This window comes from Gambusia affinis, linkage group LG12 (genome assembly GCF_019740435.1).
Source record: "Gambusia affinis linkage group LG12, SWU_Gaff_1.0, whole genome shotgun sequence".
Lineage (NCBI taxonomy): Eukaryota > Metazoa > Chordata > Actinopteri > Cyprinodontiformes > Poeciliidae > Gambusia > Gambusia affinis.
In genome coordinates, this window is record NC_057879.1 from 5,655,214 (window position 1) to 5,681,439 (window position 26,226).

At 39.7% G+C, this 26,226-nt stretch overlaps 2 protein-coding genes across 5 annotated transcripts in view; both read left to right on the forward strand.

The window, feature by feature from the left end:
* The first annotated feature begins 6,270 nt into the window (after positions 1 to 6,270).
* On the forward strand, positions 6,271 to 22,977 carry dis3l2 (DIS3 like 3'-5' exoribonuclease 2). Of its 3 annotated transcripts, XM_044133200.1 has the most exons (22): positions 6,271 to 6,451; positions 8,069 to 8,621; positions 8,658 to 8,838; positions 8,939 to 9,063; positions 9,175 to 9,228; positions 9,344 to 9,445; positions 10,427 to 10,610; positions 10,714 to 10,778; positions 11,466 to 11,695; positions 11,787 to 11,960; positions 12,061 to 12,140; positions 12,980 to 13,092; positions 13,689 to 13,796; positions 13,891 to 14,124; positions 14,322 to 14,401; positions 14,547 to 14,730; positions 14,870 to 14,956; positions 15,900 to 16,047; positions 16,270 to 16,400; positions 17,021 to 17,125; positions 17,383 to 17,487; positions 19,494 to 22,977. In XM_044133200.1, the coding sequence occupies exons 2-22, from the start codon at positions 8,097 to 8,099 to the stop codon at positions 19,593 to 19,595; spliced, it is 3,117 nt and encodes a 1,038-aa protein (XP_043989135.1). In that variant the 5' UTR covers positions 6,271 to 6,451; positions 8,069 to 8,096; the 3' UTR covers positions 19,596 to 22,977. The 3 variants fall into 3 exon arrangements, with proteins under 3 accessions (XP_043989135.1, XP_043989134.1, XP_043989133.1); XM_044133199.1 differs by having other exon boundaries at positions 8,072 to 8,838; XM_044133198.1 differs by having other exon boundaries at positions 6,272 to 6,451; positions 8,069 to 8,838.
* Positions 22,978 to 24,849: 1,872 nt separating this feature from the next.
* LOC122840654 (unconventional myosin-VIIa-like) overlaps positions 24,850 to 26,226 on the forward strand; it is a 30,148-nt gene continuing 28,771 nt past the window's right edge. Inside the window, exons 1-4 of one of the 2 annotated variants that reach the window (XM_044133202.1) lie at positions 24,850 to 24,938; positions 25,119 to 25,154; positions 25,328 to 25,429; positions 25,525 to 25,677. In XM_044133202.1, coding sequence (XP_043989137.1) covers positions 25,143 to 25,154; positions 25,328 to 25,429; positions 25,525 to 25,677 — 267 coding nt within the window. In that variant the 5' untranslated portion in view covers positions 24,850 to 24,938; positions 25,119 to 25,142. Of the gene's footprint in view, positions 25,155 to 25,327; positions 25,430 to 25,524; positions 25,678 to 26,226 lie in introns of both variants that reach the window. The other variant, XM_044133201.1, reaches the window with a different exon arrangement.

Consider the following 26,226-nt stretch of genomic DNA (forward strand, 5'->3'; position numbering starts at 1 on the left):
TTTATTTATTTATTCTTCCTGCGATTAAATTAGTCAAATGGGACTTCTGGTTTCTTTCTGGCTTTTTTTTTTTTTTCATCTTCGCGCTTTAAGCAGTTATTATGAATCTGCATTTTATAGTAACTTAAAGATACAGGATGTGTTATTATAGATAATCTTGTTTTTATATATTTGTTTAAACTGTAACCATGTCATGACAGTAGGGATGTAAAAAAAAAAAAAAAAACACAATCTCCTCTGCCTCCTCACAGTGCTTCTGCTATCATCCACATAAATATACTGCTTAGGGTCAGAAACATCCAATCAGAGCCAAGAGGAGGGTCTTAGCGCTGTTAATCATGCTTGTGTAGTGTAGCTCACAACCTTCCCCCTTTCTCTCTGCTGGTTTACCACAACCGAGCCTGCCACGAATGCTAAAGCTAGTTAGCATGGCCACCGTTAAACAGTTTTCCTGTCTCTCCGCCATTAGCACATTACACAACATGTTCACAAGGGTGATTGACAGCGCTAAGACACTCCTTCTGGATCTGATTGGTTGATTCTGACCAGAAGATGGAGGCGGTAGAGGAACTTCTTTTTTTTTTTACAAGGTTTTTTGGTCTCATTTTATACTTTGTGTAAAAAAAAACATATATTTTATAAAAGTTACACGCTGCAGCTTTAATTGAGGTTTCACACTGGTTTTAAATTATTGCCTCTTCGCTGGGACTCCTTTGAAAAAGAGGTTTTTAATCTGACTGAGGCTCTCCTGGTTAAATAAAGGTAATAATAACAATACATTTAAGGACAATTTGTCCTAGATTGCAAGACAAAACAGCACACACAAATTAAGTTGCATTCACTTTTGCATTGAATTCCTGATTTGATTTGAGGTGAAGATGAGATTTCTTGTGTCAATTATTAAAATGACAGTTTGACATCCAATAATCCACTTTGGAAGTCAAATAATTTTTTTCATCCATAACACGATAATATGAATTTGAGGTGCTTTTTAGTTAAATAATAATAAAAACAAAAGAAACCAGAGGTATATTAAGCAGTGTGCTGCTTTAGTGTCCTATTAATATTATTATTTTTATTTACTACAAGGTGGAAAAATGTTCTCTTTTCAAAGTGTCCTTTTTAAATAGGATGCTGTGTCCGGATGCATAATGTCTCTGTTAAGACAATTACATCAAATTACAGCTACATATTACCACTAAAGCTATTCAGTGAACAAACAGCTATACTGACGTAATTTATACACACAGAAGTGGTATGTGGACGTTTTGTGATTAGCCATTTAAAAATTTTCGAACATGATAGTAGAGATGCCAATCTGTTTCCTCTTTATTCTGCTTCCCAATTACGCTGAACATCTGCCTCTGCCTGCTAGAAGAGACAGTGTTATCTCTAGTGTGTGTGTGTGTGTGTGTGCGTGGGTGTGTGTGTGTGTGTGTGTGTGTGTGTGTGTGGGTGCGTGTCTCTCCATGAACACATCAATCTCACGGTGCTCCAGCGCTCTCTGGGTGCTGATGATCAGAAGTCAGCCCTTGATTGTGAATTGGCGTTAAAGAGCTCAGCTCGCCCGGGGTGACTTGCAGGCCGTTGCCATGGCACTTGAAGGTGATGGCACGGAGTCCTGGCTGCACCATAGGCTCGAGCCTCTCTGGGCTTGTGAATCTACTGCTGCCTACAATTACAGCATATGATAGTGTGATTAAAAATGTCAGCCAGACAAATTTTTTTGTTTTGTTTTTTGGTTGGTTTTTCTTTTTTTTCTTTTTTTTACCAGGTAGCCATGACAAAAGTTTTTGCAAAATCCTTTGTTGTGCAGATTGCCTAAAATCTGCACTTTTACTGAAATATGTCTCTTTTTTTCTTTTTCTTAAACATAATTGTTAAAACCGTTGCTATGTCATGACAGTATAATATAACATAACATATAACATGTAACATATAATATAACAGATAATCTGTAAAAATCAAGCTCCTCCACTTCCTCCTTTATCTACTATTGCTGTAGAAATGCACCACTCCAGATCAAAAACAAACAATCAGAGCCAATAGGAGGGTCTTAGTGAAGTCAACAAACCTCATGTACTCTCTGCTAAATGTGCTAATGGCAGAGAAGCAACTTACTTTTCCAGGGAAACCGTTTATCCGTCAACATCAGCGGTTATGCTAACTAGCATGCTAACCAGCATTGGTATTGGGAGAAGCAGGAGGAGCTTTAAGTGACTCTATGCAGTTCAACAAGTGTTAATAGATCTACAAGGCACTGCATTTTTTTAATCAGGTGGTCTTTGAAGATTTTTAAAAAGATCCACCATTACTTGAAGACTTTTAAGGCTGATGGACCAAATAAAAACTAAAAGTGACCCCATGCAGGTTTTACCATTTATCAGACTACATGAACTCGAGCCAGTACTCCATACATAAACAATGTAAACTTTGAAAAACTACAAAACATTCTCTGATATTATGTTTACAGACTTAAAATGTGAGAAGACTTAGCCACTATCAGCAACCTGATGATTACGACGCAGTGAGGAGTCGTTTACTGACACTGGCCATAGAGGAATGAGACGGGGTGAGAATGAGAGTGATTGACAGCACTAAGACCCTCCTCCTGGCTGTGATTGGTTGTTTCTGACTGAGTGGTGTATTTCTGCATTTGGCATGGGGAGGAGGAGGAGCTTTCTTTCCACAGATTATCTGTCACATGCCATAAAGAGTATTTTAATAAATATGTAAAAACACATATTTTTAATAAAAGTTACAATCCCCAGCTTTAAATAGTCTAAAGGTTTAGAGAGGACATAGTTTTGGTGAGAAAAAGTGCAAAGTGACATCTCCTGCTTCCTATTTTATCTTTTTATTTATTTATTTTTTATTTTTTGAAGGCTTTGCTGCCTCCCCTGGCTTGATAAATATTTCATGGGAATTTACTGCTTCATCTGCATGCGTTCCAACTTGGGCCCATACGAGCGCAACACTTGCAGAGGCGGCTGTTCTTTCACCCACGTTCTCCCAGAGGTTCTTTTAGCTTTGCTCAGACGAGGGGAAGAGCACATTCCTTGTTCCTGCAACGCTTTGTTTTCCTGCACGCAGAAGCCATGTTTCTCTGGTGCATCCGTGCAGTGAGCTGCAGCTGAAGATCGGCGAACCAAGCTCAAACACGCTGTTTTAAAACCTCCAGATTTCACAAGGTTGTGTTTTGTTCACCACAAGTAGACTTTTCATGATTTTAAAGTTTGAGAGTTTCAGTCTCTGCGGTAAGACATGATGACACGAAATTATTTCTGTGTGTGCACAAAGCTGCACTTAAGGTGAATGAATGATATTCAATGAGATTTTTTTTCACCCTCAGGATGCAGTAGACCACAAAATATGAAGGTACAGCAAAAACAAAAATTAGGTGGTTACCAAACTACTTTAGACTACTTTTGCTTAAAAAGAACAGAAAGAACATCAAGAAATAATGGGGGGGTTTACATTTTTTACCTACTTATCTATCTATCTGTCTGTCTGTCTGTCTGTCTGTCTATATCTATCTAGTATAGCTAGCTAGCTTTACTATTTCTTAGTTTGTCAGAAAATGTCGATAAAACACACCAAAGTTGTGAAGTCAAAGGGGTAATATTATGTCGGTAAGACATTGTGTGTGACTGAAAAGATTTTTAGTTTAGAAGGCAGGAGTAAACACAAGTCATTTAAAACTACAAATGAAGCCTAGGCGAAAATTCAAGCTGGGAGACAAAACACAGCCGTCACACATCAGACACTCACCACGCTCCCGCCGCAGCAAATCAGGACAGGTGCGCCGCACCGCTTCAGCCAATCGTCGTTCACGGATCCCTTCAAAGGACAAGCTTCCCCGGATCTTCTTGCTCGTCAGCCGTGCTTCGACCCACCTCCTCCCCATCTCCACCATCATCCCAGGGACATCTTCCTAGCTCCTAGTGATGGTGAGATGAAGCCTCATGAGGCATTGAACCACTTGAGCCAATTGGTTCGAGAAAGGGTTCATTTCTTGAGGCTTCATGTGCACACGACACCACCTACTGGCCAGGTGTACAATCACAGCCCGCTGTATCTTAACACATGTGATGCATTGAATTTTTGTCTATTATGGGTCTTGGGAATGACTTCACAAAAGGTGTACATATGTGTACAATAAAATATTGTTTGAACAATAAAATATTGTTTGAATGTATTCTGTGTGTAATTATTCCCAAAATAGTGTCATGTGATATGGCATGTTGTGTAATAATGTTTTTCTGTGACTCTAGAAAAATGGCATGAGCTTAATCAGGCAGAGGACAGTGAAAGTGCTTGTGGAACTAGGGAGGGGGTAGTGAATAGGCTAATGCTTGTGTAACTTGGATGATTTCATTCATTTTTATTAAGAAACAACAATTTCTCCACAGTTTTAGGTTTCAAAGGATTTCTCTTTTTTGACACTACTTCTCCAGCCTTTGAAAAGACATGGCACAGATAATGCCGGGGTGCATAAATAAATAAGTGCAAGTTTGTACAGATTGGGGTACAGTGACCGATGATTATAGTATAGTATATTGTATAGTAATGAAATACCTTGGCTGGGTGAAGCTCCAGTTTCTCCCTATTCTCATGCAAGGCACGGTAGTGTCTTAGCATGGATGTATTGTACCCCAACTCCTTGGTGTACAATAAACACCTCACCTTACAGAAAATGAAAATACAGTTCCTCATAAGCAAACCTAATGCATCTGCAAATGTTCAGTTCACCTTACCTCGCTGCTCCATCCTACTCCTATCCTGTCCTCGCTCCTAAATCTCCCATCTATCTATCTCCTAAACTCTCCAAACACCAAACTAACTGTCCCAAACTAAATAACCATTATCCAAACTCTGCTATCCAAACTATCAAAACTCTATCCACTCTCTCAACTGACCGCAACTCGCCTACAACAACCCACATTTTGAATGGAGCCTGTGGGGTTTATAAAGCTGTCAAACCGCGCGACAAAATCTGAGCCATTTCCCGAAGCAGTCACGTGGTACAGCCGGGCAGCGAGGCCTCGGACGTCATCGTTTTCGGCTCCTCCCCTAAATGAAGCAAGCCTCGATACGCGCTTTACGGAAACGCCCCCTCCATTACTCGACACACGCCTCGAAGCCTCAGCTCATCACGTAACATCACTACTAGCTCCCTCTCTGCTCCTTCGTTCAAGGCTCCGTTCCACCACCAGTATTCGGACCGGGGGGAAGACTACCCTGAGCTAAACCCGGACCGATCACCTGCCTGGTGATCCTCAGCTCACAAGTCTTCCGCCGGGTTCGAGCGCCAAAGTTTCTGTATCATTAAATCTTCTAACTGCTTCTCTTTCTCTGTGTGAGTCTATCCAGATTGAAATGTTAATATGTCAAATAGTCAGTGTCCATCACCAGCACATAAGGTGCAAAATTATGTCCGCTCCTCCCCCTTTTTTGATTGTATTTGTAAGGCCTTTTTTGCTGTTTGTGGATTTCACTTCTCTCACTTTACTTCAATACAAATAGCTATCTGTAATACCAATTCTTAATTTGAAGCTCATTTATACAATGTTAGCTATTGTGAACAGATGTAGATGCAGAATCAATCTAATGCTGCAATATATAGTGAGTGGGATTTCAAATATCACGAATTAAAAGAAGAGGATGAAAGAGAAAGATCATCCGTGTGTGTAAATGTTTTTGTGTGGGCTTTCCAAGCATTTCTGGGTCTCTTTAAAGTTACAAGATGGGATTCTGATTCACATAATACTCACAGATGGCTCATCTGATTCCACACATACACCTAGTTTGTGTTTACTCAAAAGCACACCCACGCTGACAGCCTTCAAAGTTGCCTCGTACTATGAAGGAGGAACAGTCACGCGTGGAAGGTGCTCGCCAGAACAAAGCATTTTTAATATGGCGATAAACTTAGAAGCTGCACCTCTGCGAATTTCACCACCCATTCAACTTTAACACAAATACATTTCTGATATGATAATATTCCTGGCATTTGTTTTCATTCAGTTCGTTTGCTTCAAATCACACGATATGCTGTTTACACAACCAACCCGCACAAATTACTATAATTTCCTCCAATTTCTGACCGTCAAATAATGACTTGCTGCCATCTAGAGGTAAATGACGTATACCACATGGAGACTCATGTCCTGAAGGTATTAATATTAACTGCTTTTTCAAAACCTATATAGGCTACCAGATATCTAACGACTAGATAGCCGTGAATGCAGTTGAGCTTTTCCGTTTGCTCTGCAGCAGGAACTGGTCGCACAATAACTGTGACGTTCGCGACTGTTCCTACATTTTCCAAAGCACTCAAATGCAGCGTGTACGTAACCAACCAATGACGACGGAGGAATGAGTGCGTGGTATTGTAACGTTCTAGCGACAAAAGTTAGCTTCGTATAACTTACATCACAGACAACGAGAGGTAATACCTTTATCAGACACTTTGACAGTCGTTACATTGTTTCGCGTCTTGTTTACTGCAAAGCATGTCATTTTCTCTCAGACAAGAGACGTCGGCAATGAAGGTTTAAGCAACAATTTGACGTTTAAAGTAGCTCATTCACTGCTAACTGTTAGCAAAGGATAGCTCTAACAGAGCCATTTAAACCGGAGTTAGTTAAATGGTGAAGGTTTTGTGTCATCTGCGATTAAAGCGTAGTGTTTACTGGCTCTTATTGGGGCCAGTGTCCATGTTTAAGTATTTTTTATGTGTTTTCTTGAATTGAAATATGACAGATAAATAGCAGGTGTTCCCAAACTTCATTGTGCCCAAATTACAAAAGCCAACCAAACAGCTGCTTCCATTTTCCCTGAATCAAGGTTAAATAATAACCTGCATGTCTTCCACATCATTCAGGAAGGCTTTGTTTATATCACACCGAGGTTTGCTCAATTTTACTGAATGCACAGCTTTCTAGTGCCTCACCACAGCATTTTAATCGGGCTTAGTTTTGGGCTTTTACTGGGCCACTTTCATTGTCATGTTGATGACCCGATTTCACCAGTAGGAGAAATGGCTCCTACATTTGGCTCTATTGTACTTTGTTCTTCCTACAAGGTCGTGATTGTCTCAAGTGTGGGTAAAACAAGGTCAAATTATCACCGTGTTGACAGTTGCTTTGAGGTGTTTTTGTTGTCCAATCTTAAGCCACACATTTCCCTCTTACTTTTGCTAAATCTGTCAGTGGAATTACAGGGGGGGGGGGAATCATAAATGTTTATTTTGTCAGCTGTATTAACTTGCAACAGTTCTCAAAATCAACCTTGCTTAATGGCATTGTGTTTTTTGTAATGTTACATTTTTCTGTCACCTTCGTAGCACATCAGTAATTTTTGAATGAGAAGTTAACGCTGCTCCACAATGCATCCCGGCTGAATGAGCGCTATTAAGGTGGAACTGAGTGTTTATGTTTCCCAAACCGACTCTGTTTGGACTAGTTTCTCTTTCCCGTCCTGAAATGGCCCCGCCATCTTTGCGGTAGATGTCAGATCGAACATTTATCCTGTCAGACCGTCACTTCCCGAAACCACACACACATATACACAAAAAATAAAAAGCTTGCAGGGTCCAAATGACCTGGTCTTTTAAGAGCACCAGAGGGTTCTATTGCAACTAATTTTAATCTAATAAACCATTAATCAATGGTTTATTAGATTAGTCGATTGTTTCCAATGCTGGTCACATTGCATTAGATCTAAAAAAATTTTGACAATATCAATAAAATACCACCGATCTTCGGTGCAACAGGCACATCTTACAAACATATCGGTTTAACAATGACTAGTTAGATTTGAATAATTATTTACTTTAAAATAACATCTTAATTCACTGGCATTATTATCAGTTGTCTTCTAGAAAGTAATCTTCACGTACCCTTGTTTTGTGGTTATTTATGTTTTTCTGGCGTAAAATGTCTTGGCCCTTTTTTAAATATTTTTATCTCCTGTATTTTTATTTTTAATTTTTTTTTTTACTTTATTTAAATTTTTTGCTTGACATCTGCCAAGACATCAACTGTTCATTGTTTTCATGTTGTAGCAGAAAAAGCCCCTTTAAGGACTGTCTTATGGATCCTGCTCAGCAGGCCAACAAGGCCAAGCGGAATCGAGGGATGAGGCGCAGCCAGAATCAGTCGGTGACTCCTCCTCCAAAAGACGCCTACGCCAGGCTGCTGAGCCAGCACCGCAGCAGTATGTTCGCTTCCTATCTAGCACAGTACGCACAGGACTCGTTAACCCAAAAAGAGGCAAACGACTCCAGCGCGTCGCTCCAAGGCCACAGCGACAGGCTTAACTTGCCACAACAAAAAAAGGACCATGTGCTGATCGAGTTCCCCGACTCAAGCGACTTCTCTCTGTCCTCCTCAAAAAACAAAGGGGAAGAGAGTTCACTGTCCTTGTATATGGAGAAGTTAAGCAGTCATTGTGACCAGCAGGACTGCGAAAGGAAGCCAGGTGTGAATGAGAGACAACGACGGGACCAGAGGAGGGACACCACCACCAGCCAGGACGGAGACATCGAGTCCGGCGAGGAGCTTGCCTGTTCGCGAAGCAACGGCCCAAAGAAACATCAGAAACAGCAAAAGAAAACGGATGGTCCAAACAAAAACGCTGCCCCCAAAGCAGCCGAGGTGTATGCTGGGCCTCAGACCCCAACAATGAACGCTGGTGCAAGCGAGCAGGAGCAGGAGAAAGGGAGGAAGTCAAAGAAAAAAACCCAACCGAAGAAACCAGAGGAGGAGAAAAACAGGGAGGCGGTTTTAAAATTATCCGCTGATCCTCAAACACAGAGTCCTAAACCAAAACAGGGTAAACCTCAGCAGCTCTTGGTCCTTCTTGCCTAAAAGAAAAATCTTCTTTGTCACCATTAGGTCAGTATGTCCCTGAGTGAAATCTTTTTTGGCTACAGGAGTAAATTCTCTTGGCGCAAAGGGTAAGAACAAAGGAGACGGGAGATCGAAGAAGCAGGTGTTTGAGTCCTACATGAGCTTGGAGGAGGTTTCCCATGGCCTGAAAAGAGGAGAGCTTTACCAGGTATGAGCTGTAAAAAGGTGGCACTATCACCCCACTGCAGTTCCTTCTCAACTAGAGATTATTTATCTTTAACTGAAGTGCTTGAGTAATTTCTCCCTATTTCCTCTCCAGGGACAATTAAGAATCAATCCCAAGAATTACAATGAAGCCTTTTTTCCGTCTCCTGTAAGTTCAAATGCAAACCTCTTCATAGTATGACCCTGAACTACGGTGTAGTTTGGGTCCTTTATGTTTAAACGAAGGCGGTTAGAAAACCAGCGCCATGTTTTTATGTTTCCAGGACGACACGCGTGACATATTCCTGGACGGAGTCGTTGCCCGCAACAGGGCGCTTAACGGAGACATAGTGGTGATTCAGATTCTCCCTCGGGAACAGTGGAAGGTGAAACCTCAAGTGTCTAACAGTGATCCTTTTACTGTTTAGAAAATATAGATGATCATTGGGGTGATTGTGCGATTAAAATGTTGATTTATGGTGGATTTTTGTTTAACTCTCAACATGGTTTTGTTGGAGGATAATTGAATTCAATAAACTTGTGAGTTTGTTTTTCACCAGCTGAACTTCTCAGGGCATCTGTGTATCCTTAAAGAGGCTTAAATTTATCTAAGATAGATTTTTTATGTTGACCTTTAATACGTTAATCATAGCTGTTACATTTTGTTGTGGCAGAACTATTTATTCTCTTACATACAATGTCGTTTTCTGGGGCCTTTTTCTCACGGGACTTTTCTGTCAGGCACACATCTTCATTGCGTTCTGTGACTCAAGGCGGTTGCGGCTACCGCTAACTAGCCGCTACTATTTATTGTTTTCATCATGGGTTAGTTAAAGTATTGTAAATCTCTGTACTTTTTGTACATTTGTTGTGATTCAGGTCTTAAATTTAATTCATAACGGTCCAACAAGGTGTTAAATTTGAGTTGGTGATTCCTGCAGAAACCCTGTGTTTGTCATAAGCCTCTTCAATCACAACACGACCACCATGCACCGACGGCTATTTCAGATTCATAGGCTATGATACAGATATAATTTTACATCAGTTGGGTCCTAATAATTTCCACCACTGACACATTGAATATGATCAGCAGTAGTTAGTATTGCACAAAATATCGACTTCTTTGCTTGAAAAACACAATGGTTAATTGGATAAAAGTTGGTAAGGAGATTTACCTCAATAAATATTTTATGATGTTACAAAACTATCTAGAAAGCTCTATAAATACGGAATATAAAAGTTACTAAATCTTATTCTTTTATAACTATACCACAGCCGCACACTAAGGTTTTTAACATCCTCCAGTGCTCAGTTAAACACTCCAGTCCGTTCCATTGCTGAAAAAGGTCCAACACTTGTCTCTGCAGGTGGTGAAGTCTGATACCGACTGCGACAGCACCAGTGAGTCGGACACACAGACGGAGCATGTGCTGCGAACGGCCCAGAAGAGCGCAGGGCACGGCCCGAGTCCTAATGTCAGAGCGGAGGACCAGTCCAGCGACCCGGAGGAACTGCTTAGGAAACGTCCTGATGTCTCTTGCGCTGACACAGGTACTGTGGAGAAGTGGGATCATGTGCAAATCAGCTGCAGTAAAAGAAATAATGTGAACGCATGTACTAAGACACTGGTACTAGTACTTTCATCTTGTCTCAGGGGAACATCTGGAAGATCCTTCAGCATCCCGAGCCAACGCTGACATCCTCCAAAAGACAGCGAAAGTACGTCGGGATGCCAACATTGGCTTCCTTCCTTGTGTTTCAGTTCCTTCCAAGAGAACAAGCATTCCCTTTGCAAAGACTTTTATTTTCAGTCCTGATTCCTGGGTTCTCCTCTGCACTGGGCTCAAAGGCTTGGGATCTTGCCCACAGCATTGTAGATCCTCCACTGTACCTTTCAGTTGGCAGGAGGAGTTTTCTTCATGTCTATACTTTGTTTTATGCCATAACCACCTGGAGTCCAAAGCTGCTTTCCTGCATGTACAGCGTCTAATGGTTGCTGTGTTGACTATGGAGTTCTCTCACAGTGAGCTTTGGATCTTTTTACCTCCCTTATCATCCTCGTCATTAGCTGCGTTTTCAGCAGCTAGTGACTGTGCAAATTAGAGTCACAAAAATAAATTTGCTTAATGGAAATTCGAGAATAAAGAAAAACGTTATTTTTTTTGACAAAGGATTTTGCGCTAAATGAGGGGATTTTGTTTTGGTTTTCGATAGTATTAAAGTTAGTGTTTTTTGACATTAGCAGAATTTTGACAGTGTTTTGTGCACATTTGTACTGGAAATGCACATCATTCTGTGTCTTAAAGAGATAAATTTGAGTTCCTCTCCAAGCAGGTGGTCAACATTTACCCAAGGTCAGTAAAGTCTTAGTTTACTAATTTGAAGTCCTGTACCTTTATCTACCAGGTGGTTTACATCGTTGAGAGAAAACACTCCCGAGCCGTCACAGGTCACCTGAAGTTCCTACCAGACAAGCCCTTCGCCATGTTCTCTCCCGTAGACCACCGGGTGCCACGAATAAACGTCAAACTCGACGACTGTCCCGCGGAGTTCAGAACCAACCCGGGCGACTTCGCCAAGACCCTGTTGATCTGCCAGATCACCGACTGGGCAGCCGACAGCAACTTTGCCGAAGGGTGAGGAATCACTTTGAAATGATAGCAAGGAACTTGTTGGTATTCGAAAGCTCTACCTTTTTGTTTTTGTTCTTTTATTCTCTCCTTTTAGCCGACTCGCTAAGACCCTGGGCCAAGCAGGAGAGATTGAGCCGGAGACGGAAGGAATCATGATCGAGTACAACGTGGATTTTTCAGAGTTCCCACAAGAGGTGTTGGACTGTCTTCCTAGGACGCTCCCGTGGACCATCCCACCCGAGGAGATTGAAAAGAGGAGGGATCTCCGGTAGAACCCCAAACTCTGTTTTCATTGGGAATGTGACTCATGATGTTGAATACATATATTACTTATTTATAAATTAGATATATATATATATATTTTTTAGGAAGGAGTGTGTCTTTACGATCGATCCTGCCACTGCCAGAGACCTGGACGACGCCCTGTCTTGTAAACAACTCCCAGACGGTACGCTGCTGCCCATCACGCTGTTAGCCCCTTTAAGAGGAAACTACAGTTTCAATCTGTTTGCTTTAGACTATTTATTATTATACAATTCAATCACAGATGGACAGATGTAACCTATTGCATAGAAGTAAGCCAAAAAGAGTAAAATGTTTCTCATAATAATAACCAGGCATGAGTCAATATGAGATTCTTATTGTAAGATGAGCATCAGTAGACATGCCAGGTTTTCATGGTATGATGGCATTTGCCAAAATTAAGCTGTTTTTTTTTTTTTTTAAAGAGACAGTTTTATGTATTCTTAGGCACATTTTATAGCACTATCAAGAAAAATGCTATATATCAAACACAACTTCAGAATTTAACGCCTTTAGAAACTCCTGGTCTTTTTGAAACTACACTTCCAGGAAGTCATCACAACATGGCTCCTCTATCTACCGTTTAACAACGTTTTTACCAGCGTTGCACTGAGAAGTAGCTCCTATAATGAACTCAGCAGATGTGCAGTTCTACCAGGTGTTTACTAATTGCTGCTGGCTAGTCTGAAGGAGCTGAGTGGGAGAGTCGCACGAGAGGGGAAGCTTGGAAACTGCAGCTCCGAGAACTTAAATATGTTCATCTTAATAAAATGTGAAATATCCTTGAATTTTTTAATGACACCAATTGAAGCACAGCGTTATAAATTCCATGCTACATCATACTTGAAGTCTGATTACCAGAGAAAGATTAGCATTTTTGCTCTTTCCCAAACTCTCTTAGTTCTCCTCCACTTATCTACTCTCTGTCCAGCTTGGGTGTGATACCAAAAGCACGCTGAGTTAAAACTAAATTTTTAATCCCAGGCAACTTTGAGGTCGGAGTTCACATCGCTGACGTCAGCTATTTTGTGAAGGAAGGCACCTCGCTTGACAACATGGCCTCCCAAAGAGCCACCAGCGTTTATCTCGTTCAGATGGTTAGTATGCAGTGAACCCAGGTCTATCAAAGACATTGGTTGTGTATTTGTTGGAGTGAGATGTTTTTACTGGATTTTTTTATTTATTAGATTTTTTTTTTGTACTACTTTTTTTGAATTTTCTATTCTTTTTGAGGTTTTGGTGTAGAGGTGGGCAATATGGACTTATAACTTTTATCACGATATTTTGTGACACTATTGCAATAATGATAAAAATTGCAATAAAAAACAATTTACAACTTTTTTTTTTTTAGGTAACTGCTTAGCGACACAAATACTGCTCCTGAAAAACATTCCCATTTGAAATAGGCTTCTTCAGGACGCCAGTTATTAAGGAAGTGTGATTTAAATTGCACATTATAATCCGGGTTTAATTGAAATTTCAAATTTACTGATGTTTATTGACACTCTTATAGAACCAACAGTGATGAAAATAGTAAAAGTAACATTTCTGATAACACTGTCATGTTTTTTTTTTATTATTATTTTTATTTAACATTAATTTAAATTTATTGAGAAAACGATTGAGCAAAATTCTTCTCACAATGTAGAAATTTTTCACACTAAATGACAAACGACAACTGACTTTGCTCAAGGTGGTGCCCATGCTGCCCAGGCTGCTGTGTGAGGAGCTGTGCAGCCTGAATCCTCTCACCGACAGACTCACCTTCTCCGTCATCTGGAAGCTCACACCTGAGGGAAAGGTATCCGTGAACGAAGCGTGGTCCTGCCTCGGGCAAAAACAAAAGTGCGTTTTTGACAATGTTCCATTAAATCAAACGTAACCTGCGACTCTAGATCCTGGACGAGTGGTTCGGCCGCTCGGTCGTGCACTCCTGCGTGAAGCTGAGCTACGACGACGCTCAGCGATTGATCGAGGCTCCCGAGAGGTTATTCCCTCCGGACGAGCTTCCGCCCATCGACGCCGAGCACACCGTCGACGAGATCCACCAAGCCGTGCTCCACCTGCACTCCATTGCCAAGAACCTTCGAGCTCAACGCTTTCTAGGGGGCGCTCTTAGACTGGACCAGGTCAGCGCATTTCACAGTTGCCTTCAACAGTAGCCATGTGGAGCAAGAACATCCTCAACTCTTGATGTTTTTTGTCCCAGTCTCTAATCTCCCAAGAAATTTCTTTATGCAGTTAAATCAAGTGACCCATTATCGAGGCAGTAGTCAATCATCCAAACCCAGATCCAACTGCGTGTTTCATGTTCTGTTTGTTTCAGCCGAAACTTTCTTTCACACTTGACAAAGAGACCATGACGCCCCAAGGTTGTTACATTTACGAATACAGAGACTGCAACAAGTGAGAATCCTCTATTGAACTCATTGTTCAAACATCACAATTATTTTTTCGCCTCATATTTGGAAAAGCGTTCATCTTTATTTACTTTTTTCTTCTTTTTTTTTTGGAGCAACGTCTCTGACTTAGTCATGTTTTGTTGCTTTAGGCTGGTGGAGGAGTTCATGCTGCTGGCTAACATGGCCACAGCGACCCACATTTACAGGGCGTTCCCTACGCTGGCGCTGCTGCGGCGCCACCCGCCACCCAAAGCCAAGCTGGTGAAGGAGCTGGAGGTTCTGTGCAACCAGCTGGGCCTGAACATGGACTTCACCTCTGCAGGAACCATACACGTCAGTAGCTTTACTTTTTAAATGAGAAATGATGAAAACCTAAGTTTTTTTTTTATTTTAATTTTTTATTCTTTCTAAATGAGCTAAATCTGTCTTATGGTGCTCAGTAAAATGTCTCCTGTGTTTTTCCACCCAACAGAAGAGCCTCTGTGCCATTTATGGAGATGACGAGTACTCGGTTTACAGGAGACAAGTCCTTAATAACATGTGCTCCAGACCCATGCAGGTCAGAACTGACCACCATTCTTCTTTTATTTAAGTGTTTCATTATTGGCATGAACAAGCAGCTTCATTTCAAAGGCTACTGTTTTAGAAAAACTTGATCCTACTCTCATCTAACCAAATCACACAAACTCCCCTGTTTTACATTTGTGATGGTAGGACACAAAAGTTTTCTTTTGTGTCCTACAAAATTTTCCCAGCATTGCTCTGTGACAACTGCTTGGTATTGATGCCAGGTATTGGTTGCTATGGAGAGTTGCTGCCCTCCAAAGGTCGGCGCCTCGCTGCAACAGTGAGCTTTATAGATCGATTTTTTTATTTTTTTTAAAATCTAAATATGAATATGGATCACTTCCAGACATGAAGGAGATGGACCCATCTGTGTCACTTCATATTTACACCCAAGTGAAACTGGAAGTCACAGATTAACTAGAACATCGATTCACTAACAATTTAAAGCTCCAATTAAGCAAATGCTTCAGTCAGATTCATGTCAGACGGTCACAAGTACCCAAAATTATTACTTTAAAAGATATAAGATATTCTTTATATGGCGTTATAATAGAAATATAGATTGGATTTTTCTTCAACTTTTAATGTGACATGATACTCCTCAGTAAGACACTACTAAATTTTAATGTTTTTTGTTGGGTTTTTTTTAAACATTTTCCTCCAGAATAACAACAAAATTGTCTGTGTCGTCATGTCCTGCAAAACTATACAGCCTTTTTTTTGGGGGAAAAAAGAGATTTTTGAAAATGTATATCTTTTTTTTTTTTAAATAGTGATTTTAAAAGGGAGGAAAACACTTTGTGAAAGGAGAAATTAGTATTTCAAGAAGCGTTTTTGCTCTGAATGAACATTTCTCCAACATGTGGCTCCATCACCATTAACATTACTGATAAAAAGGAAGACGCAGTAATGATGTGTGCTGTTTGTGTCCTCAGCTGGCCTTGTACTTCTGTACCGGTACGAGGCTGCAGAGGGAACATTTTCAGCACTACGCTCTCAACGTTCCCCTCTACACACACTTCACATCGCCCATCAGGCGCTACCCTGACATCATCGTGCACCGGCTGCTGGCGGCGTCTCTGAGTACGTCCCACAAACGACGCAAAAAAAATAAAAAAAAAATCTAAAAGGCTGCCTCTGTTGTCTGAAGGAGGGGCAGAAAAACACACCCAGACCTCCAGATCACACGATGCATTTGTTTTGCTTTCTGTCTGCCACTGTTTCTCCTTTGTTGTCTTCACGTGCTTTCCTATTATCCGCCATGTTTGTAATGCTTGTCTTTCATTGCTGAACGTTTGCACGCAGACCTCGGGCCTCCTTTGGGCCTGTCGACAGAGGAAGTCCAAATAAGGGCGTTGCACTGCAATGATAAGAAGACTTTGTCCAAGAAAGTGCAGGAGCTCAGCTCTGAGCTTTACTTCGGAGTGTTTGTGAAGGTGGGCGACACGAAGTTTTTGATTTCCATTAAAGAAACGATAGCAAAGAATGATCATACTTCAAAACTGAAATGATGAGAATAAAATCCTAATTTTACAAGAGTAAAGTCATAGAGTTATGAGAATAAAGTCATAGTAATATGACATTCTTCTGGTTTCAACTTTGTTCTTGAAACATCGACTTTACTCTCGTAATTTTCTGACTTCCTTCTCGTGATGTTACAACTTTTTGACTTTTTTAGCATGGCCACAATTTCCGTCTTAAATTTTTTTTTTTTATTGAATTCAGTTAAATATTTAATCCATTTTGTGCAAAACATCAGGACCACTGGCAGTTAAAGCATGATAATGATACTGCCTCCACCATGCTTATCAAGTAGCCCAGTACTCTAAGGTGGACCTTCTGTAGCCAATATAATCATTATTTGAGAAGATAAAATGGAGTCCAGCGTACATCCTATGGCGCTGTAGGGCAAATTCAGGCACAGCCTAATAACGTTTTCAACTTTTTTCACTCTTCAGCCCAAATGCTTTATTGATCCCTGCAGTGTGCTGATGTAAGGCAGTGAAATGGGTGTCATGTCCATGCGTTGTAAGTATTTTGTCGTTTTGCTCCACAGGAGTGTGGCCCACTGGAGTCCAAAGCCATGGTGATGGGTGTGCTGGATAAGTCCTTTGACGTTCTGGTTATCCAATACGGAGTCCAGAAACGCATCTACTGCAAGGTCAGCTCAAACTACATCACTCGTACTGGTTTAATCCCAATTTTTTAAAAAGTGTTTGTGCTGCATATTATTTTTAAGTCCAGATTTCACTCTCTTTCAACTGTTTTTTTGTTTTTGTTTTTTTTGTCTGAGATGGCATAACGACCATTTCTTTCACACGTTGCCTCTCTAACCTTCCAGTTAAGCCAGTTATTATTTTTACAGTAATAACTGGTGTTTTGTGCAGCGGCTTTTAAATCATTTCTCTTCTCTGTCAGTCCATCGTGGGCCTGGACTCGTACCGCTACCGGAAGGCGGAGAAGGTCCCGCAGCTGGTGCTGGTCTGGACGAATGACGATGAAGAAGGTTCCCCTGTAGAGCAGGTGAGAACCTCACAGACACATTTAGAGTTTCTAATATCATCGGTTTTCTGGTTATGAGTGAATTATACTCTGTAAACAAAATATTTGCTGACTCAGTTTGAGTCAGTCTAGTTTCCTTGTTGCTTCTTCAACTCGGTTAAGTTGGATCCACTTTAACTGTCAAGTTAAAAAATATTCAGCTATTGCAGCAACTTTAGATAAGTTGGATTAACCGTCTTTAGGAATTAGATTAGATAAGAAACTGTAAAAAAAAAAAAGTTAAAAAAAAGTTGCTGCAACTTATTTGTTTTTTACGTTATTATGCTATCTAACATAAACATTTTATATTTTTGTATTCGCAGTGTCAGTAACACGACTCATTTTAAGAAGTTTGAACAAATGTTCAGATTGTCGGCTTAGAACTTTCACTCTTTAACTCTAATGTTTATTTTTTACTCCATTATTTCTTTTTATTTGCATCTTTAAGATGTTCATTCTTTTATTACAAATTATGTTAGAGTTTAGATATGCACTACAGATTTTTATGGCTATATCTTCCGATGCCAATTTTTGATGATTTTAATTTTTTTTCTTTACCAACTTTTAATATGAAGACGATATAAGCATGATTAAAATACTTGAGTAAAATAATTAGAGACCTTTGTCTCTCATATTGACAATTAACGTGCTTAGCATTAATAAATCAACCTAGTAAACTGCAAATGGTAGGTTATCAGGCTTCGTGTTCAAAGGTTCAAATCTGATTTCTTGAGAAGGTTAAAGGAAATAACGATGAGAAAATCCCTTTTTATTAAATTTACACCCTGCTATTTACATTTGAAAGCAAAGAAATGGCACTTTTAGCCTTAAACTGTTCCAGGACCCTGACAAATTGTAAAATTTGACACCTTCTAGATACGCAATATTATGTGGCACCAATGTGATAATGATAAAAGTAATGATAAAAACAGTATTTATAACTTCTTTGCATTCTTTCTAGGTAACTGTACGGCTGCAATCATATGACACAGCAATCATAACCCCATAAACACAAATATTGCTCTTGAACAACATACAGGATTCTTCAGGAAACCAGTTGCATAAAGGAGGGATTCTTTTCTTTTTCTTTATCTGCATTTAATTAAAAAAATGTTGATGCTTTCATGGAGCAAACAGTGATGTTTTTATTAAAGATGCATCGATCCGATATTGAAATACATTGTAGATCGGGTATTGGTGACATTGTGTCCGATCCATAAGGGCAAATCTATTCAGTCTAAGTCATGCTTTATTACTTATTTTACACTGTATTTGCAATTCCTGATTTAACTTTCTGGACCATTTGAAAGAAAGATTGTTGCAGTTTATTTTTACGTTTCATGATCAATCAATCAAATTTTATTTGTATAGCACATTTCAGCAGCAAGGGATTTCAAAGTGCTTTACATCAAATCAAACACAGAAACACAATGCAGCATACAATCAACAATCAAAGCACGACATTAAGTCAAGTTCCATCAATAAATTTGTAATTGATTACGTTTCAAATACAATCCTAAACAGGTGGGTTTTTAGTTACAGGATTATGTGACCGACTGTTTTAGTCACTTTCGGTTTCTTCATTATTTCTTTTACATTGTCCGTTCTACTCCTAATTGCACTGGCGGAACAAATTAAAGTTGCTTTTACATGTTTGACCAAGCTTGTGAAGCTGTTGGAGTATTTAAGCGTGCAGGGTGCAGCGTGCAGTTCTGGTGCAGGGTTATTAAATTAATTTGGGATTTATTACATGTATGTATGCTTAAAAAAAAGAAAAAGAAACTTCTTAAGTCAATTTCGAGTTGTTTTTCTGTGTCAGTTTGGTTTCGGCCGATACTAATCTTCAGTTATCGCATCGGAAGTGAAAAAACTTGATCGGTGCGCAACGTCTTTTCATTTGATCTTATATTTGAGTCAGTTGACATAAAAGCAAAGATGTGTCAAGATTACATGGAAGCAAATCGATGGTATTGTCTTTTTCTCCCCAGGTCATTTCCATCTTCTCTGTGGTGGACGTGCAGCTCAAGGCGGACGACGTGCCTCTGAAATACAGCGCGCTGCTCAGGAGGCCTGAAAACATTGCTTCATAAAACAACACCTTGCAGAAAATTGAGACTTGTACATTTTTGTTTTGCAGTGTGATTGTGAAGCTTAGATGTGGTACTGCGTTGTAGCCGCCGTCCTATCAGAGTCAAACCTCAGCTCAGTTCCTGTGAAAGGAAAAGGTTTCTTGAAGGTTTAGTTTTTAGTCTTTTTAACTGACCTCACTCAGCAGCTGCCCACTCTCCAAGGTCGCAGGCTCCTAGAAAACGTTTCCACCATCATATAGCAGAAATATTTCAATGTTTCCCAGCTCTCTTTACATTGCACAAACGGCATTTATGTTATTTATTTCACTAGATCATTTTTAAAAGATTCAGAGTCTGTCAGTTAGTTCTCTGGAAAACGGGCAGCTGCAGTGTGAATCTTACTACAAGGTGTTAAGTGTTTCTGTGTACATGGAAGATTCAGACATTTTTCTGGAACTTTCTGAATATGGCAGAAATGATCTCTTATTATTTTGTTTTGACCAGATTGGGTCAGTTTCGACGTACTATGATTTTTAGTTCAGTTTCATTTATGAAACCAGATTTTGAAACCTTGTTTCAGTTTGACGTTGGTGACATTTTTCTATAAAGAAGGGAGGAAAAGGGCCTTTGTGTTGGACTCACCCACACAAGAACCCGTGTTGTATTACACTCTACCAGCGTTTGCCCTCGGCTTATTTTCTGTGACTCGGACGAATTTTGACCAGCATGACTCAGATAGCGAAACGACAGCAAACTTGTGTCATATTATTTGCTCATTCATCTAGACGTCGACATTGACGTGCGGTTCCGATCAGAAGTTTTTGGATACACGAGCTCGTTTGATACGATGTACAAATTAAATTCCTTTTTTTTTTTTTTCTTTTTGACAGAAGTTATTATTTCCTTCAAAATACAAATTTACACATACTGGATCAGATGTATTCATACACACCCTTCAGTATTTGCTTTAAAACCCTTTTGGACTTTGTAGAAAAGCTATCAGGTGCAAGTCTGGGTGGATATTTTTCCACTCTTACCAGATTTGTTTAAAATAGTTGGTTTCCTGGCGCAGACATAGCTTTTGCCCCTTTTGCAAGTGTTTCTGGTCTAGTTTCTAGTGCTGATATCTTATTACACTTAAAATAAGACAAAACTCACTTGCAAGCAACTTTTCATCAAGAAATGGGAGCTTGTTTTAAGTCAATAATTCCTTAATACTGTTGAAAACATTTCTTTCACTGGCAGATTGTTTCACCTATAAAATGGGGAAAAGAAATATCTTGTTATAAGTCAAATAATCTGTCAATGAAACTAGAACTTTTCATCAATATTAAGGAATTGTTTACTTGGGTCAAGCTCCTGTTTCTTGCTGAAAAGTCACATGTAAGTGGGTTTTGTCTTATTTCAATAATGCTACGATATTTTCACTAGAAACTAGACCAAGCAATACTTGGTTTATGAGCAGTGTGGATGCTAAAATATTGAAAAACGAGAGTTTGCAGTCAACTTTGACCTCTGCAGTTCCTGGGTTGCTCCTGAACATTGTGACCTATTTTTCCGTCACCTGAATCTGGTCCTTCAAGACAAAGATCAGGCTGTAAAAATTCCCCCCCCGACTGCAACTCTTCTCTTTTTTTCTTCCTTTTTTTTGAGTAACATGTGCTGTTACTATGGAGTTATAGTGCTATTTCTGATGAGTGGATTACTTTAAGACGGGGGTGTCCAAAGTGTGGCCCATGTGCCACTTGTGGCCCTTGGACTGATTTTGTGCGTCCCCCAACTGTAGTTCAAAAATTATACAAATTTGGCCGGTAGATGCAGACGGAGACTTTTAATTTGTAATCAGGGTAAAAATTGTTACCAACATAATTTTCTTACATAGGAAAATGTAACATATAACACAAAGTATTTGTCTTCTTATGACTAAGTTTTAACAAAAGATGAAACCAAGTTGTTATTTTACTGGAAAGCCAACTTCACTTCACCACAAACCAGCTTTTACTTTGTTTTGCACTTGGCTACATGTAGCAAGCATTTTTGAAAGAAATCGGCCCCAATTCTGTTCTAATTCTTGAAAATAAATTTATTTGATCAAGCCCAATAGAAATGGAAAAACTATACGTCTTTCTTTTAGTACAGCAAACTTGCACAATTAAAGTAGTAGTAAGTAATAAATGTATGCCAAAGAGCAGAAATTTTGAGAATAATCTCTACAAAAATCTTGGATTTCAAATGTCAAAAGAAATTTTTTTGGCATTTGAAATCTAAGATTTTCTTTTGAAATGTTTTCTAGAATGGTGGAAATCGACTCCTTTTTTTTTCTACCCTAATACACCGTCGTCATAAAAATTGCTTTCACGTTTTGAATCTATTATGAAGTTTGGGCTTTTTTTTTTTATTTGCCTGATTTTAGTTTGGGGTTTTTGTTCGTTTTGTTTTTTATCTGAGACTACTTTTTAATCTACAATGTTGACCCACTTGGCAAATAGTTTGGACGCCCCACCCAGAATTATGCCACAAGCTACAGGTTCTCTGCAGTGTGCCATGGGTTATTTATCCTTATCTTAGTGGGAGTGGGCTTTAAATCAACCGTATAAATAGTTCTCTAAATTCTCACTCGTTCACTCAGTTGTTGTCTGCAGAAGAATTGAAGTTGGATGTTGTACTATGAATTCAACACAAGTAGAAAGTTTCAGATAAACTGAAGTGAATGTGGAAATCCTTTTAGCTTTCTGTTTACATTTTATGCATTATTGTTCTGAAGAAAAGAGGAGCTTCCTGTTTAGAAGCTCACAGGACTTTTATGTCAATTACTAAAAAATAAATAAATAAAGTAAAATAGGATCTGACGTGTTGTTGCCGTCTAAACAAAACTTTATGCTCTCGTGGTTCAGCGTGCCAGTCAAGCCAAAGCTGAAACTCCTTGGAATGACTTGAATGTGAAAGCTGCTAAAACGTGGGTGGCCTTTGAGGCCTTGAGGAATTTCTTCGTTGCAAACGTGCTTCCAACTGCGACTGCTTTCTTCTCTTTTTGCTCTAACGGATTTACAGATTTGGTTTCTGCAGCAGCAATGCACTTGTCCTTAATCAAACATTAATTTGAGTCTTAAACAAATGATTAAATCAGGAGAGACTGGGCACCACAGACTACTGATTTTGCCTCTTTTTTTTTTTTTTCTCAAAGAACTACTGGATGATTTTGAATTGTTGTTCAGTGACTGTAGAAAATTGTGATTTAGTCACGAGAAAATCCAAACGCGGATTTTTGTAAACCTTTTGAAAACGTTCTCTTATCAATTATAACCTAGATGTTCAGCATTTAATGTTCACTCTGTCTCCCAAAGGATTGTATTCAAATGTCTTTTTGTTTGTGGCTTCAGAACAATACACTTATTAACCCAAACTGTGTTGGTTTTTTCTTTTAAGTTTCACTTGTCTTTAGCAGAGTTGCTGAAGAGAGGGAGGGGGATACAATGTCTAATCCAGGACAGGGAGAGCATTGAGTCATCAGTTCTGCTCATTACTCACCAACAAGCTGGCACACATACCGATGCTGTTTACTTATAGCGGATAAACAGATAAGAGCCATGTTTGTTTCCAAGGCGTGTCTTCCATCAATTTGTGATAAATGACGTGGTGCAGTATCACTCAGATAATGAGGCGGGACCAATATTAATGTACAATGATGAGGGACTTCACCAATAAGCCGGACAGAAAATGCTGCTGTAGTTTGGGTGTGTTGGTTAAGATACTGACAACTACAGCAGCCACCAGAATACTTCAAGTAAACATTTTTGTTGTTGTTGTTGTTAACATGTTACGACATTCAGGGCTGTGTTTAGAGATGCCCGACTTCCTGGGTGTTCTTCATCAGAGCCTGATCACAGTGACGCTGGTTAATAATCAGTAATAAAAAATAAAAAAAAACTCCTTCCTTAGCATCTTATTGAGTAGGAATCATTTTCCATTATTGTTTTGGCGCCCCCTGTAGAGCAGTGGGTATGCCTTGCCCAGTTCATACCCACTTTTTTGCGCCACCTAAGAAGTCATAAAAAAACTTAAATGGTCTTAAACATGTTAATCACAAATCTTAAACATGTCGTGGCAGAACAATTCAATCTCATATTCTCCCAAAGTTTTATGTCAGGGAAAAGTCTGAGTCACGCGCAGACATCTTCACTCTTGTTCAGTGACACGAGGCGGTTGCGGCTACTGCTAACTAGCTGCTAATGTACACCTGATAGCTAGCTTTTTTCTTTTTTTTTTCTGTTATGGTTAAGTACACATTTATAGCCAGTTGCCTGAACGACGTTACGAAGTTATACGCATATATAAAACGACTTTTAAGCTCGGCTTTAGGGGGTTAAGGCTGTAAAGAAACATACCGTCACATTAATAAAGATAATGCCCAACTAATATGTTTTCGCCAAAATTGTTTTTGTGTTTTCTGCCTAAAAAATCTTGTGGGGAAACTTTTTTTTTTTTTGCCCAAATTATTTTTGGTTAAAAAAATTTTTTTTAAATCATGTAGGCCATTATTTTAGAAAGATGACGACATAGGAGTGTGAGAAGCACAAAGCCTCGAGAGCCACAAACATGCTACAGAAATTTAGCAATATATATGCCACGCTTGATTGTAATCCAACCATCTCCTACATTTATATTTCTTGTGGGGCTTCAATTTAACTCAGTGGCATTAAAGATATCTTAAGTCTTAAATTTGACTTGTTTATCCAGTGAGCAGCAAAACGTGACCAGTCAGGGTTGAACTCCTGAGTGAAGCTATGGCCAGGAGGAAGGAGTTTTTAAGCTCTGCTGTTTATCTTTATTGCTGTGGCAACGAGATGCTCCCTTAGCCTCCTTGGATTTACACAAGCAGGGTCCAAAGGCTGCACATAAATTCATTTCACCACTGACCCTGGAAAATCGACGTCAAGGCTGTTTATGTAAACTATTAAATAACAGATGTGGTGGCAGCTTTCTATACTGAAACTTCATAGATTTAGTCTCAACATTTGGATGCCTGTTTTCCCCTGCGTCAATCAACCTTTGTTTGCACAGCGTTCAAAGAAAGGCAGCGATTTTACAAAAGTTTCTTTCAAGTTGAGGGAAAAAGAATTGACAAAATGCCACCCTGGGGACAAGGGCGGATTCAGAAAGAGGTCATTAAAGGGGAAGACAGCTGTTCACCTCTCCAAGTTTCATTTCCTTTCCGTCAGAGCCAGTCCAAAGTCAAAGCACCATAAACTGTCCATCAGTCATAGAAGAGCCGTGTTTCCTCCTTCCTTATACTGAGTCGGCTACTAAACGAGCTCAAGCCAAGTCGGAAGGTTTAATGAGGATCACGGACCAAAGGATCCAGGGGTATTCTCACTAATTATTTTTGGTTTATGGTGTATTTTTCTGCCCCCCACCTCTCCTCTAAATATTTGACAATTTAACTCAGGACTCACAAGTGGACTTTGTTGAACACAATGAATTACGGTGACACAGCTCAAAGTTAACTTAACAAACTTGTGGATTTCACATTTGGATTTATTTCAGGGAACTGGAAAAGCCTAATTTAAGATGCTGAGAAAGGTAAGACTATGAAGTGTCTTGAGTTTATATTTTGTGTTTAAAAAAGTTAGCTTATCAGATCTGGCTGTTATATCACCTCCGTGTCTATTTATAAAACCTAGCCGCACAGTAACCTGTAGAATACCAGAAACTACACGAAGCTGTCAATGAGTTTGCCATTGTTTTGTCTCCAGGGAGAATGGGTCTGGGTGGACTCAAAAATCGGGGTCCCCATTGGAGCCCGGGTCAAAGAAACGCCGTCCGGTCAGAGGCTGCTGGTGGACGATGAGGGAAATGTACGTAACCTCTGATGACAAAATGGAGAAGAAGGAAAAAAAAAAAAAAAGTCTCCATCTGGCACTAAGCGTGTTTTCTCTCGATGTTCCCTCAGGAGCGGCGCCTGTCCCTGGAGGAGGAAGCCTCGCTCAAGATCATGCACCCGACATCTGTGGAGGGGGTGGAAGACATGATCAAGCTCGGGGACATGACAGAGGCTGCCCTCCTCAGGAACCTGCTGCTCAGAGACAAGCAAGGCCACATCTACGTGAGTCGCGCGCTCACTCAGGAAAACACCGTGGATGATTTTCCCTTTCGGTTCCAGAAAACACACTATGTTACACACCAGTTTGTTTATGTGGAGTCGTCTATTAGAGGTTTCCACAGAAAGATAAGTAGAATAACTGCCTGGGTAATGAAATTATATGAGTATTTACCTAGTTAAAATATTTTTATTGAGCCACCAGGCTGGCATTGCACTCTAGTTTCTCAAATGTCTTCCTTTGGAAATGCAATTTCTACCCGAAAAAGTACATTTAGTGGATCTTTGTAAAATAGAAGATAAGACCAAAATGAAAAATAATTACTTTCCCCATCTTTTAATAGACACCTACTCTGTACAACTTAAAGGAAAAATAAATCTGTTGAAGAAAAGATCTATGTGGCTGCTATAACCTGGTTGAGTAAGTGTACGTCCTTTAGTACGCAGCCACAGCTAACAGCTAGCTATTAGAACATTGGGACAATAATAATAACTAATAGCTATTAGCTATTATTGTGTACCACAACCTGGTAAACAACCATAACAATAGCTAAT

Excerpts from the sequence above, each read along its gene's own strand:
- dis3l2 (XM_044133199.1), top strand. The coding sequence starts at position 8,097 with ATGGATCCTGCTCAGCAGGCCAACAAGGCCAAGCGGAATCGAGGGATG. Across the intron at positions 9,064-9,174 it reads AAAGAGGAGAGCTTTACCAG|GGACAATTAAGAATCAATCC; the intron begins GTATGAGCTGTA and ends TTTCCTCTCCAG. Across the intron at positions 10,611-10,713 it reads TGTCTCTTGCGCTGACACAG|GGGAACATCTGGAAGATCCT; the intron begins GTACTGTGGAGA and ends ATCTTGTCTCAG.